Here is a 14,365-nt window from a genome sequence, read left to right on the forward strand (position 1 = left end):
GATCCACTTTTACAGGTGAGAATATGAGACTGGCACCAAAACCCTTGCCGAAGACCAACTTTTACAGGAGAGAATATGAGACTGGCACCAAAACCGTTGCCGAAGACCCACTTTTTCAGGTGAGAATATGAGACTGGAACCAAAACCCTCGCCGAAGATCCACTTTCACAGGTGAGAATATGAGACTGGCACCAAAACCCTCGCCGAAGACTCACTTTTTCAGGTGAGAATATGAGACTGGCACCAAAACCCTCGCCGAAGATCCACTTTTACAGGTGAGAATATGAGACTGGCACCAAAACCCTCGCCGAAGACCAACTTTTACAGGAGAGAATATGAGACTGGCACCAAAACCCTCGCCGAAGATCCACTTTTACAGGTGAGAATATGAGACTGGCACCAAAACCCTCGCCGAAGACCAACTTTTACAGGAGAGAATATGAGACTGGCACCAAAACCCTCACCGAAGACCCACTTTTTCAGGTGAGAATATGAGACTGGAACCAAAACCCTCGCCGAAGATCCACTTTTACAGGTGAGAATATGAGACTGGCACCAAAACCCTCGCCGAAGACTCACTTTTTCAGGTGAGAATATGAGACTGGCACCAAAACCCTTGCCGAAGACCCACTTTTTGAGGTGAGAATATGAGACTGGCACCAAAACCCTCGCCGAAGACCCACTTTTTCAGGTGAGAATATGAGACTGGCACCAAAACCCTCGCCGAAGACCCACTTTTACAGGTGAGAATATGAGACTGGCACCAAAACCCTCGCCGAAGACCCACTTTTTCAGGTGAGAATATGAGACTGGCACCAAAACCCTCGCCGAAGAGCCACTTTTACAGGTGAGAATATGAGACTGGCACCAAAACCCTCGCCGAAGACCCACTTTTACAGGTGAGAATATGAGACTGGCACCAAAACCCTCGCCAAAGATCCACTTTTACAGGTGAGAATATGAGACTGGCACCAAAACCCTCGCCGAAGACCCACTTTTTCAGGTGAGAATATGAGACTGGAACCAAAACCCTCGCCGAAGATCCACTTTTACAGGTGAGAATATGAGACTGGCACCAAAACCCTCACTGAAGACCGACTTTTACAGGTGAGAATATGAGACTGTCCTGCACCATCGCTCGCTCGGATAGCGGTTTCCAAGCTGTTGAGCCTGTGACCCAAAAGAGAAAATGTCCCGGGACAAGACACAAACTAGTGAAAATAGCAGATCTACAAGCTTTTGGAACATAGTTGGCGATCTAAGATATGTATGTGGTGCGGTGTGGTTTGGAAACACTACCCAAGCTGAGAGGAAATCGCTGCAACGAGTTGTCAAAAGTGCAGAGAGAATTATTGGATTAAATCTCCCTGCCATGGACACAATCTACACACAGCGCTGTAGAAGGAGAGCACATCCTGCACATCCTGCTCACCCTCTGTTCATGTGGAAGGACTCAGGACACAACCTGAGACACCACCGGCCAGAGAGCATCTCCACCCACACAACACGATTCTCTAACAGTGTTTTCCCTGCTACTGCGCGACTAGTATAGCCGAGGACATTAGGGACGGAAATCAATATGATAGATGAACTGAATCATGAAAGATGAACTGAATTATGCACTGTTTTAGGCGGATTATGAAGCACTTTACTTATTTACACTATCATGATAGATTCACTGAATATGCTTGTTTTTATAGGTAGACTATATGAAGCACAAGTCTATTCTATTCTTTATATTGAAAGATAATTTAAAGACAATGGGCCTCATGCGCCAACCGTTCTTAAGAAGTTCTTAAGAGGAAATTTGTTCTTAGACCCACTTAGGAAGTTTTTAAGAAGGTTTTGGGATCCCTCAATCTTTTCTTAGCTGTGATTTGTTCGTAGGTAAGAACAGAATCTACGCACACTGTGGAGCACTCTTAGGGTGCCTTTTTCGTTCTTAAGTGCAATCTGAAAACATAAAGGGAAAACAGTGCCATCTGCATGATGCTCAAAGTTTGGTCTGAGGACCTCAAGGGGTCTCTGAGGAAGTTCCAGGCAGTCCACAGCAAAATATGGAATATTTTACCACTTTAATCCCATTTTATACTTTGAAAATAGCCAATCTACAAGCTCACAAACGCGTCCCATTACTGCCCATTTTGAGCTTGTAGATCGGCTATTTTCAAAACATTTAGATAAATCTTCAAAACATTACCCTAGCAGAAAATATTTTCATATGGGGGTCTGCAGAATGCATGTCAATTTGGGGGTCCTTGACATGAAAATGTTTGAGAACCACTGGTTTAGAGTTCACAACCCAACCCAAACAAATGCAGCATACCCACCACATAACCCCCCCCCCCCCCCCCCCCCCCCCCCCCCCACCATTTGACTATTGTGAGATAATTATAAAATACATTCATGAATATTGAAAATATTAAAATATTGAAAATGTGAAACTTTCTGTTCACTTCAGTACCTCCACAGTATTATTGATTTTTTAATGTTTGGAGTCTGGTGTTCCACCATATTTAGACTTTAGTTTAGGTATTCTTGACTTCACTCAACTTTATTTCTATGTGTGAGGTCCTGTGAGCTGCAATCACACACAGGTGTGACTGCAGGCAAGGCCATGGAGTCATGCAAAACCACACCCACCTGGGTGAACACAGGTAGGAAAGTGAATTCCCAATGCCTTATATGGGATTGGTGGGGCGGTTCCCTATGGTAATTAGGATGCTAATTAGGATATGTGGGGCGTCTACCTATGATAATTTGAATGAACTGGCACACCCCTTCAAGTTACGAGGATTTGGATTCATCATCATAAGAACATGCTTACGAACAATTCTGCCTACTTAAGAACGTTTCATGAATCTGACTGGACTTCTCTTAGGAATTCACTTAGGAAGAAATGTAAGAGGAAAAGTTAGGAACTTATTGGCGCATGAGGCCCAATATTCCCAGCTCATCGCTCTGAGTGGCTGAATTCATTGTGTGTGTGTGTGTGTGTGTGTGTGTGTGTGTGTGTGTGTGTGTGTGTGTGTGTGTGTGTGTGTGTGTGTGTGTGTGTGTGTGTGTGTGTGTGTGTGTGTGTGTGTGTGTGTGTGTGTGTGTGTGTGTGTGTGTGTGTGTGTGTGTGGTTCCCACTTCCCAGAATGCACTGCTGTGACAGAAGGCCTGTATGGGAAGCACCAGCGTGGGATCAATGATGCCGTCTATCAAGTGCAGAAGAAACTGGTATAAAAAAGAAACGGTGTTGATTTCATTGACTAAAACTAAGATGAAAAATGTTCGTCGACTAACCTTTTTCACCGACGGAAACTAAATGAAAACTAAGCTGTGATGACTAAAACTAAGACAAAATATATTGACAATTTCGTCAACAAATACAAACTACTAGTGGACAACAGATCCAGTATAAGTAATTGTCTCCACCAGGCCGAAGGCATGGGGAGAGACACCAGGCCGAAGGCATGGGGAGAGAGTATGTTTTGCACTCCGTCCGTCCGTCCGTGTGTCCGTCCGTCCGTCCGTCCGTGTGTGTGTGTGTCCGTCCGTCTGTGAACAGCTAATCTCCGGCACCGTTAACCCGGTCGATGTCAAATTTTGCGCACACACTCCCTGGATGCCAACGATGAACCTCTGCCCCAGAATTTCCAGAACGGCCTGTTATAGCGCCACCAGGAGGCCGCTTTGTGACAGTACACCTACAGATTTTGTCCAAACATCACGCAGATTGGTACACAGTCTCTCTAGAGCCATTCAACGAAACGGGTCTTTCAGATTTCTCAGACTCCATCCAGATTGGCTAAGATTGGCTTTCAAAGTTTGCAGGAGTGCTCAGTTTCAAACAAAATGCTGCAAATCATGGACACATTGTGTGATTTCCGTGAAATTGTGCACGCACATTCCCACTAGGCAGAGGAAGAAATCCCACGTGAACATTTTCAACTCAGCCTCATGGTGGCGCTATAACTCGCCGAAAAGTGTTTTTACCTCTAACTGCACGGATCTGTGGATAACTTTGTATGCCAACTCCCTAGAGGCCAAGGAAAAACCTTTGCCTGGAATTTTTCACATCTGCTCTTTATAGCGCCACCAGGAGGCCGACATATGTAAAACACATTTTCTAATATTACTCCTTCAGATTTTATCCAAATTTCACGCAAATCGGTACACATGTTCTCCATAGTCATGTGATCAAGACGCGTTTGTTTGATTTCTCATAATCCACCTTCATTGACTACGATTGGCTTCTAAACCTTTCAGGAGTAGCCCGCTTTGTACCCGTTTTGTACAAATTGCCACAATTACTCAACGCAGCATCCGATTGCGGTGAAACTGTGCATGCATATTCCCACTAGGCTGAGGAAGAAATGCCACTTTTCAAATCAGCCTCATGGTGGCGCGTCTCACACACACACACACACATACACACACACACACACACACACACACACACACACACACACACACACACACACACAAAAAACATCCTCCTGGTGGAGACCTGTGCCCATAAGGGCACTTTTTCTAGTTTTACACTTGGTTGCATGCTGAAAATAGCAGATCTACAAGCTCACATCTGCGACACGTTGTGAGCTTGTAGATGGGCTATTTTCAGCAAGTGTAAAAACCGTCATCACTTCAGTGATGCTTGCGGAACTCGACTATGTCACGTTAAACCACACCCTCTCGTGTAATATTGCTTAAATCGACTATTCATCCACTCGATGGCAGCTGTGACAGATTAGGTTAGAAACTGTACTGGCACAAGTGCCACTTTATTTTTGTCATGAGTTGAGATGTAGTTATGACTGTATATAGAGTTATAGAGTTTCACACTATTCTATCATAATTGAAGTGATGTCCCTTCATTTACTGTTGTAACACAGCATGCAAAATGCAATATAGAACCCGCAGTTCCTGACTTCTTTTCCTACCACTGTATTATTCACCAGGATCAGCAGCAGAGCAAGCTGAGCGGTGGTGAACTGAAAACAACGATGGGTAAAATAGTGAGTTTTTTGTTTTTCTTTTAATTAGTGTGGTTGCCCTAAAGGGCAACCAGACTATTGTAATTGTAACACTTTATTTATTTCGCTAGAGTAACCCTAACTTTGTAGTACTACTCCTCCTACAGTTTTGATTGTACGCACTTGAGCCATATGTCAAATTGACCTGAAAAATGGGGATGGGAATGGTGTGCTTGCTCATTGCTAAGAGAAATATTGTATAGTTTAATTGATATTAATTTATTCGTGCATTAAATTTCCCCATTGACATGAATGGGAAAATGCGAAAATCATTCTCGGAGACCGTAAGGGCTATAGTTACAAAACTTGGAGGGATAATTCGTAATACTTACTAAAATTAATTAACTTATAATTATATCGGTCGGCCTCATGGTGGCGCTATAACAGCCCGCTTTACGTTTTGGCTTATAACTCTTGAACCGTAGGTCGTAAATTCAAAATTCCTTTCTCCCTGTATTCCTTGGGCCATGACGCATCCCCCCATATAGGCCACGCCCATTTGCGTCAGGATAGATTTTCCATTTAGATTTTTCTTCAAAACACACCTTTATTTTCTGTTTCTACAGATTTTGTCCGAATCTCACAGAAATCGGTACACATGATCTCTGGACCTATCGGACCGCGTTTCAATTTTTTTCAGATTTTTTGATTTTTTTTTGTCCGTATCGTTCGGCCTTAATCGTCGTCCGAAGTTAGTGGGAGGGGCCTATTTTACAAAAAATGCCTAAAGTCACGAACGGAATGTCCAATCCATCCCAAATTTGAATCAGATGTCGCGGGTGGTTTAATCAACCAAAAGCCAAAAGCGATTCCATTTTCATTCTTGCAGAAAACATTTTTTTGGGGGGATAAATCCCATCCGAATTACTTACGCATGATCGCAGGGGTGACGCGACATTGTAATTGGCTGGCAATATCAGTGGGAGGGGCATATGTAAGCCACTGCGGCAACCACACTTTGCAATTTTTTTAAATTGCGACCTTTCTAGTGTTTGATTGTTCTCACAATGCACCATTTAGCAAACACATTTTTAGTGCTATTCATTTTAATTTTAATGGGGAATATTTCCTGCATCCTCTTTGGACAAACAGCATATCATCGCTGTTGGGCAGGAACCAGCTAACTCCATTTTATTTCCTTAAAAAAAAACACCCTTCTCACGTCTGTGTGTGGGTTTTACAAATATTGAACCAATGAAAAGTACCGGTATTCAAAAAAAGCGCTTTTGACTAAACCTCATAACTCCTTTGTATCCACCTAACTCCAACTTGTGTGGAGTTAGGTGGTTTTTCCCCCATTGATTAGAAATGACAAAGTCAACCCCACTTGAGCTGTGTTTGGGTAAAGTGACGATAATATAAGGACACATTCAAGTATCTGCCAATGTATAGAGTCACCATACCAACTTTGATGAGGCAGTATTGTTTTTTTCCTTTTTTCCTGAAAAGGTTATATTTTGGACATAGCTAGTTTCTGCCCGACAGCAGAGATATGGTCTAAAATAACAAATGACATGTACTGTAGGTTAACGAGCCCTTCATCAGACTCTGCTGTATAGTTGACATGTTCCACCAGCAGAGAGCAGTATAAGAGCTTGCTGCAGCCTACTGAGGTTTGTTTGTTTGAGCCTGGCTTCAGTGAGCTGCTGAACAACAAACAAACTTTGAATGGGGTTCTGTACACCATGCGAGTACAACATGCAAAGACAACCTGCTCAATGACGGAGGCTTCTTTGCTATGTATAAGAGATATAATAAAAGGTTGATGCTGTTCAGAATGAAACGGAATGAAACGGCTCCCTTTCTAAACTTCTAAACTTTCTGACCCATCCTCACATTGCAGTTGCAACCCTCCAAGATGTCTTTAAACGTAAACTTAGCAATGGCATCAAATAAGCCGGTCATTTCTCACAATTTTAAGTAGAAACCTTTTGATCTGGTAACCTGAATGCGCAAAACCCAAACCTGGCAGGGGTAATTGTGAAGTAGATTTGTGTGTGTGTGTGTGTGTGTGTATTGTGTTCAAATTCAAGTCTTTTAAATCATCCCTCCCTGCAGTTGAATAATTTGGACCCGGAGCTGAAGAACCTGTTTGACATGTGCGGTATCTCCGAAGCCCAGCTGAAGGACAAGGAGACGTCGAAGGTCATTTACGACTTCATCGAGAAGAAGGGAGGGGTAGAGGCCGTCAAGAACGAGCTACGGAGACAAGGTGAGCAGTATTGATTGATTGTGTCATCCCTGAGGGGATATTCTATGCCACTGGGTGTCAGCGTTAGGTACAGGGATCAATACGTTGAGTTAAAATTACACTGAGAATTGTATAGTGTAGATTGGGGTCCCAGAGAATAGAGATTGACCCATTTTGGGCGGGAACCCCATTATGTTATAATTTAGCTATTGAAAAATAGCAGATCTACAAGCTCGTAGCGCGCCACCGAGTGGCGCGCTACGAGCTTGTAGGTCTGCTATTTTTGAAAAATTGTGAAAACTAAATTTTGAGGTCAGGCCTAAATGGGGTTAAAGAAGAAGAAAAAATGTCTGTGGCCAAATGCATATCAAACTGGGAGCCCTTGAAATGAAAAAAGTTGAGAATGGACAATGAAAACAAGACCCTTTTTATTGTTTTAGCATTACCTTTGACTGTAGCGCTGAATAGTTCTGTTAATAATCTTGTTAGAAGATTTAGCATTACCTTCCTGTTTTATACCTAACCCAGGCAAATCTATTGACTGAAATATGTTTTTAACTTTTTTTCGTAAATTAATGCCTATTAGCCGAGTAGCATAATAGCCGTCCAAGCTTGTAGATCGGATATTATGGCTATTTTTGAAGGGGAAAAAAATACCTGAAAGTGGTTCAATCTGTGTCTGGGTTTTATAAATATTTAACCACAGGAAATTATTAACAAGAACTTGTGAAAAGGTTATGTTTGCCTTTATATAATTACATAAATAAATAAAATAGAGATGCCAGTTTTAAAGTGATTAGTCAATACGTGTATGTTTGTCGATCTAAAATCAGATTCATCCGAAAAAAGAGGTGGAGGAAATAAGAAAGTCCTGAATTTTTAGGTTAAAATGTAAAAGCTAGGGGGTCGCAATTCCCATCCCCTGGAACCCCACTGTGTGTGTGTGTGTGTGTGTGTGTGTGTGTGTGTGTGTGTGTGTGTGTGTGTGTGTGTGTGTGTGTGTGTGTGTGTGTGTGTGTGTGTGTGTGTGTGTGTGTGTGTGTGTGTGTGTGTGTGTGTGTGACTTAAACAACAAAACTGTACAGCGAGTGAGAGAATGGTTTGGCCTGAGTACACACACAACCCGTGACTTCATATTCCACAGTAAACGGGAGGGAGGGCTCGGGGTACCGGACATTGAATGGACATATATATCCACACGCCTTTCCCACCTATTAAACATGCTTAACAGTGACGATCGGGCAGTCAGAGAGCTCGCCAGAGCCTCGCTAATTCTCGATCTGGAGCGACGCAAGGTCCCCAAAACAAGAGACCCCCCCAGCTTCCTCGGGTTCAAAAAGAAGCCCAGTGGTAAATTGGATACCAACGCAACTGGTTTTGGTGTAAACTCTGACTGGCCTGATCTGAACGATCTGTGTAACTGGACTGGTGTCTCTTTGGAGTGGAAAGGAGCGGACAACGAGACGGTGCACGTCTCTGAATCCGTGATCACTGACCTGTCAATCAACGCTCGCGCAACAGTAAGCCGCGACGACGGAACAGCAAGCGCGCTCCCTAACAACGGCGCGCGTGCGCATCTTCTAGCGCTCAGAGAGCAGCATAGAAAACGACGCTGGACAGGACTACGGCTGCAAGGGAAGCTTGCGTGCCTCCATATGTAAACGACATGACTTCAGCTTGTGACTGCAACTTGTTCCTGTTCGCAGATGACTCAGCACTGCTGGTCTCGGACAGGGACAAACTGCAGGTTGAAAATGCCCTCAGCTCTGAACTCGGTAGAATCTGCACCTGGCTCGCTGATAACAAACTATCTTTACACCTGGGAAAAACTGAATCCATTCTCTTTGGCTCTAATAGTAATCTCAGCAAGGGAAATGGCTTCTTGGTTAAAGTGGGTGACAATGTTATCACACGTAAAGATGAAATTACCTACCTAGGTTCCATCCTGGAGGCTAATCTTTCCGGTGATAAAATGGCCACCAACGTAATCAAAAAGGTCAAACATAGAACAAGATTCCTTTACAGGATCTCCTCACTGGTCAACAAAAACACCTTGAAGACCTTAACAGGAGCCCTTGTACAGGGTTTCTTTGACTATGCATGCACCTCCTGGTACCACAGCACCTCAAAAGCCCTTAAAACCAGGCTCCAGACTTCCCAAAACAAACTGGTCAGGCTCCTACTTGACCTAGCCCCCCGAACCCACCTCACCCCTGCCCACTTCGACAGGCTGGAATGGCTTAGGGTCGACGACAGAGTACAGCATCTTGCAATGGGTCTGGTCCACAAGATTCGATACACCACCAAGATACCCATGTACCTGTCTAGATACTTCCTTAATGTTAACGAAGTCCACACCCACAACACCAGAGGGAGTGCAATGAACCATGTACAACCCAGATTCGGCACAAACAAGGGACTAAATTCTTTTCGCTCCTATGCCACCAAAATGTGGAACGCCCTACCAACTGTCATTAAGACATGCGAATCCCTTGACTCTTTCAAAACCGCTCTCAAAGGGCACCTACGGACGGCTGCAATTCGAAACTGGCCCCTGTAAAATCGGAATCCCTCAAACACGAACGCAAGGACAACACTAGAGACGGTCGCGGCCACACAGCCAACTCAAGGTATGGCCACTGAGCCAACTTGGGGACCCAACGCAGCTCCTCCAAGGAAAACAAACAAATTAACGGAGCTGAACGTGAATCCCCCCCACCGCCCACCCCTTTTTTCCCCTCACTGTATATGTTTCTTTTCCCTTTTTACCTCCTTTATGATGAATTCCTGTTCTGTCTATAGAAGTGTCTATTTGTACGTCTCTAAATGTTTTGATGATTTGAACATGGTGGACCCTATTGGAAACAAGTGTAATGCTTAATTGGGTCGTCCACTCACAGTTAACAGCCTTTGTATTGAGTTTGTGCTTGAAATGTACTGTAATTCTGCAAACTGTTAATAAATTCTTCAATCAATCAAAATCAGCTGATCACTCTGTGTCCCACTCAATTCTAAAAAACGCAGCGATTGATGAGGACATTCTCATCTTCACAGTAAAGGCACGCCTCCAAGTGCTGCCAACCAAACTGAATCTATCCATCTGGTATCCCAATAATCATGACCCTCACTGTCTACACCATGGACAGCATCAGACCATAGAGTCTATGTCTCATATATTAAACGGCTGTAATATTTACAAAGGACTGTATATAGCCAGGCATGACAGAATTGTGAACATTATTGCCAAAGATGTGTCACCTATGTTTAATTCCTCTGTTGTGTTTCACAAACATTCCTGTGTGAAACCAGAAATGTTTCAATGCAATGACCCAACCGTATTTGCAAATATAACTGCAAATACACCAGATGTCATTATAATTGACGAACAGAAGAGAGGCTTTTCTATTGGAAGTTGGCTGTGCTTTTGATTCAAGTTTAGAGGAAGCTTTCCTTACTAAACAAGTAAATTATTAGTGCAGGCCATTATACAACTGGGATATACGTTTCAGCTCATTGTTTTTATATTTGGCAGCCTGGGCCATGTCCACAGGCTAGTGGTCAGAGGCTTGAGGATTATAGGGCTGTCCAAGTGTAAGGCAAAGCAGCTTGCAACATACTGTTCAATCTCCTCCATTATAGGCAGTCGGTCTATTTGGAGGAGAAGGTGCTTTTTGTACCCATGATTCACTTTCGGTGTCGGTAATATGACAGACTGAAGTGACCAATGTTGGCTGTGATTAAGTTCATGTGTTGTATATTCTGTACATTTAGGTCTTGTTTGGACTAAAGCACATGATGTTTCAAGTGCGTGGGATATCAGAAGCAACTGAAAATATTTGTGCCCTTGATAATGTATTTTATAAATGTGGACTCAAATAAATAAATTGAAATGTGTGTGTGTGTGTGTGTGTGCGCTTCCTGAAGTTGTTTTGGCTGGGTGTGTCCGCAGACTCCGCACTGACGGCGCAAATTAACTTCCTGTTTTCTTCCTAAGGGAATATGGGCAATATGGAATGCGTGACTCTAACGTCACTTTAGAAATCCACACACAATGCCCAGGCCGGGCTGTACATAACGTCTTTTCAGTCCCATGTTAAACCCATTTTGGCCTGACGTCGAAATTAAAAAAAAATATTCTACTGTAAATTCTGACAGTTTTCTGAAATACCTATGTTTCTATATCAGTGGTTCTCAATATTTCATGCCAAGGATCCCAACAGCTATATGTAATTGTATTGCCACCGACCTCCATCTGAAAATATATGTTGTTTCAGGGACCCCCCCCCCCCCCCCCCCCCGAAGCAAAGATTTGAGTTACAAACGTTCGCTCTGAAAGAATATAATATTCAAAGCTTTGACTCACATTTTCATGATTTTTCAAAAATAGCAGACCTACAAGCTCGTAGCGCGGCACTCGGTGCCGCGCTATGAGCTTGTAGATCTGCTATTTTTCAATAGCTAAAGCATTACATAATGCAACACCAAAAGGGGTTCCCGCCCAAAATGGGTTAATGCATCAACAATCGTGTCTTTCTAGTTCAAATCAACGTATTGTCATTGAAATACCTATTTATATCACACTTATTGAATACGTTTTCAGGTAGTTTGACTCGGACTCTTGAAATGTTGTTGCTGTCAGTTGAAAACCCACAGACAGACTTGACCCCAACCTGTGTGCAACCTTACAGGTGGCAAGCGTTCGAAAATGGCAAAAGAAAATAGCCAATCGACAAGCGTGTGCCTGTAGATTGGCCATTTTCGCTTCTTTCCTGCGACACTGTCCATAGACTCCATACTAAGACGTATAAAAAGAGCATTAATGTACGATATGAAAAAACACAAGATGAACTAGAAACAAATTTCAAGAACTGACTGGGTGCCTGCAGCTCGCCAAGTCTGTGCAGCATTTGAGCCACGGACCACCATTTGATGACATTTAGCCTCTCAGATCCTGTAAGGGTCCATTTGGTTGACTTTCAATGGGGTATTTTGTCTAAGTTTATTGCACATTACGTTGCCACCAACAGTCTAATGCTAACATGCTAACATGCTAATACTAACATGCTAATGCTAACATGCTAATGCTAACATGCTAACATGCTAAAATGCTAATGCTAACATGCTAATGCTAATATGCTAATGCTAACATGCTAATGCTAACATGCTAATGCTAACATGCTAACATGCTAATGCTAACATGCTAATGCTAACATGCTAATGCTAACATGCTAATGCTAACATGCTAACATGCTAACATGCTCATGCTAATGCTAATGCTAATGCGCTAACATGCTAATGCTAACATGCTAACATGTTAATGCTAACATGCTAATGCTAACATGCTAATGCTAACATGCTAACATGCTAACATGCTCATGCTAATGCTAACATGCTAACATGCTAATGCTAACATGCTAAGGGGTCCATTTGGTTTCGCTCAGGGGGGGGCGGCCCAATTCTGGCGAGCCGCCCTGCGTCCGAAACGGTTGAGAAAGGACAGTTACGTGTTTCCCCGAATTTCTCTATTGACTTTCAATGTGTGTGTGTGCGTGCACATGTGTGCATGTGCGTGCATGTGCGTGCGTGTGTGAGAGTTGGTCAGGTGACCTTGAATCATTAACAAAGTATCATTTTCACCTGGGCTAGTCTATGCAAACGCAAACAGTATTGAAAGTTAAAAGCCCACTGACTGTCAATGACAGATCGTATGTCCGAACAAATTGCTCTATCGCAAAAAGTAAAAGTTGAATGCGATTTTTGTTTTCGCCGTGAGTGACCCGAGACATTGAGGTACGCCGTGTGCGATCGTGGTATTGGTACGATACAAAACGTGGTTATGAGAGCGAGTTAAGAATTGTGTTTGTTATGAAAAAATTGCTGAGTCATTCAGGCAGTTAACATGGAGTTTTTGACACATTATGATGGTACACCTGTCGCTTTCAGGGCTGTAGTTCACGTACTGTATGTATCTGGGCTATGGTTGTGACATTGGGTGAAAGAGGACGAGTGTGGCTACAAAATTACCGAAACCCATGCCTGTAAAGTGAATATTTTGGCCGTGAGGACGATTTGTTCGGAGAATTTCGGTATAGTCTTCACATTGGCTTCTCACTCTGATCCGCTCTCTCTCTGGGCATGCGACACTCTGAGTCGAGATTATTGCTCAGACCACACACACTTTGAACTGCGATAGCGGGCAAACCGTGCAACGTATTCGAATTCCGTCTGAACCACCACAAAGTCGATGGCCTCGTGTGCTGTTTGACGTTTAAATCGTGTTTCTACATACCAGTATGCCAGAGCAATGTGGCTCCAAAGTAACGTGTCGTTTTCTGTTTTTACCCGCGTCTCCCCATCGACTTTGAATGGGGCAATTTTCGCGTCGTTTATTGCGAATTACGTCGGCACGGTAACGCGAATCGGAAAGAAAAGCACAAGCACACCATTCCCGGCCGAGCCGCACGTTTTGATGTATATATTGCGGGGCTTTGGCAAACCGTGCGGCCGGCCATAGACGTCGAAGTTCGGAACATCTATTACGATAATTATTAAGTATGCGTTTTAGATTTCAACCTGTGTTTAGAAACAAATTTCAAGAAATTTGACTGGGTGCCTGCAGCTCGCCAAGTCTGTGCAGCATTTGAGCTACGGACCACCATTTGATGACATTTAGCCTCTCAGACCCTGTAAGGGTCCATTTGGTTACATGTAAGCCATTGACTTTCAATGGGGTATTTGGTCTAAGTTTACTGCACATTACGTTGCCACCAACATGCTAATACTAACATGCTAATGCTAACATGCTAGCGATAACATTTTAATGCTAACATGCTAATGCTAACATGCTAATACTAACGCTAACATGCTAATACTAACATGCTAACATGCTAATGCTAATATGCTAATGCTAATATGCTAATGCTAACATGCTAATGCTAACATGCTAATGCTAACATGCTAATGCTAACATGCTAATGCTAACATGCTAACATGCTAATGCTAACATGATAATGCTAACATGATAAACTGCTAATGCTAACATGCTAATGCTAACATGCTAACATGCTAATGTTAACATGCTAACATGCTAATGCTAACATGCTAATGCTAACATGCTAATATGCTAATGCTAACATGCTAACATGCTAAC

The 14,365-nt window shown here is 43.1% G+C and overlaps 1 protein-coding gene across 1 annotated transcript in view; it reads left to right on the top strand.

Annotated features, from left to right (window-relative positions):
* The window catches only part of LOC306930855 (uncharacterized protein), a 68,978-nt gene that overhangs the window by 16,997 nt on the left and 37,616 nt on the right, over positions 1-14,365 (top strand). Inside the window, exons 9-10 of the mRNA XM_079511951.1 lie at positions 3,143-3,225; positions 7,083-7,236. Of these exons, the coding sequence (XP_079368077.1) occupies positions 3,143-3,225; positions 7,083-7,236 (237 nt within the window). The remainder of the gene's footprint in view (positions 1-3,142; positions 3,226-7,082; positions 7,237-14,365) is intronic.

Source organism: Electrona antarctica (assembly GCF_951216825.1).
Source record: "Electrona antarctica genome assembly, chromosome: 10".
Classification (NCBI taxonomy): Eukaryota; Metazoa; Chordata; class Actinopteri; order Myctophiformes; family Myctophidae; genus Electrona; species Electrona antarctica.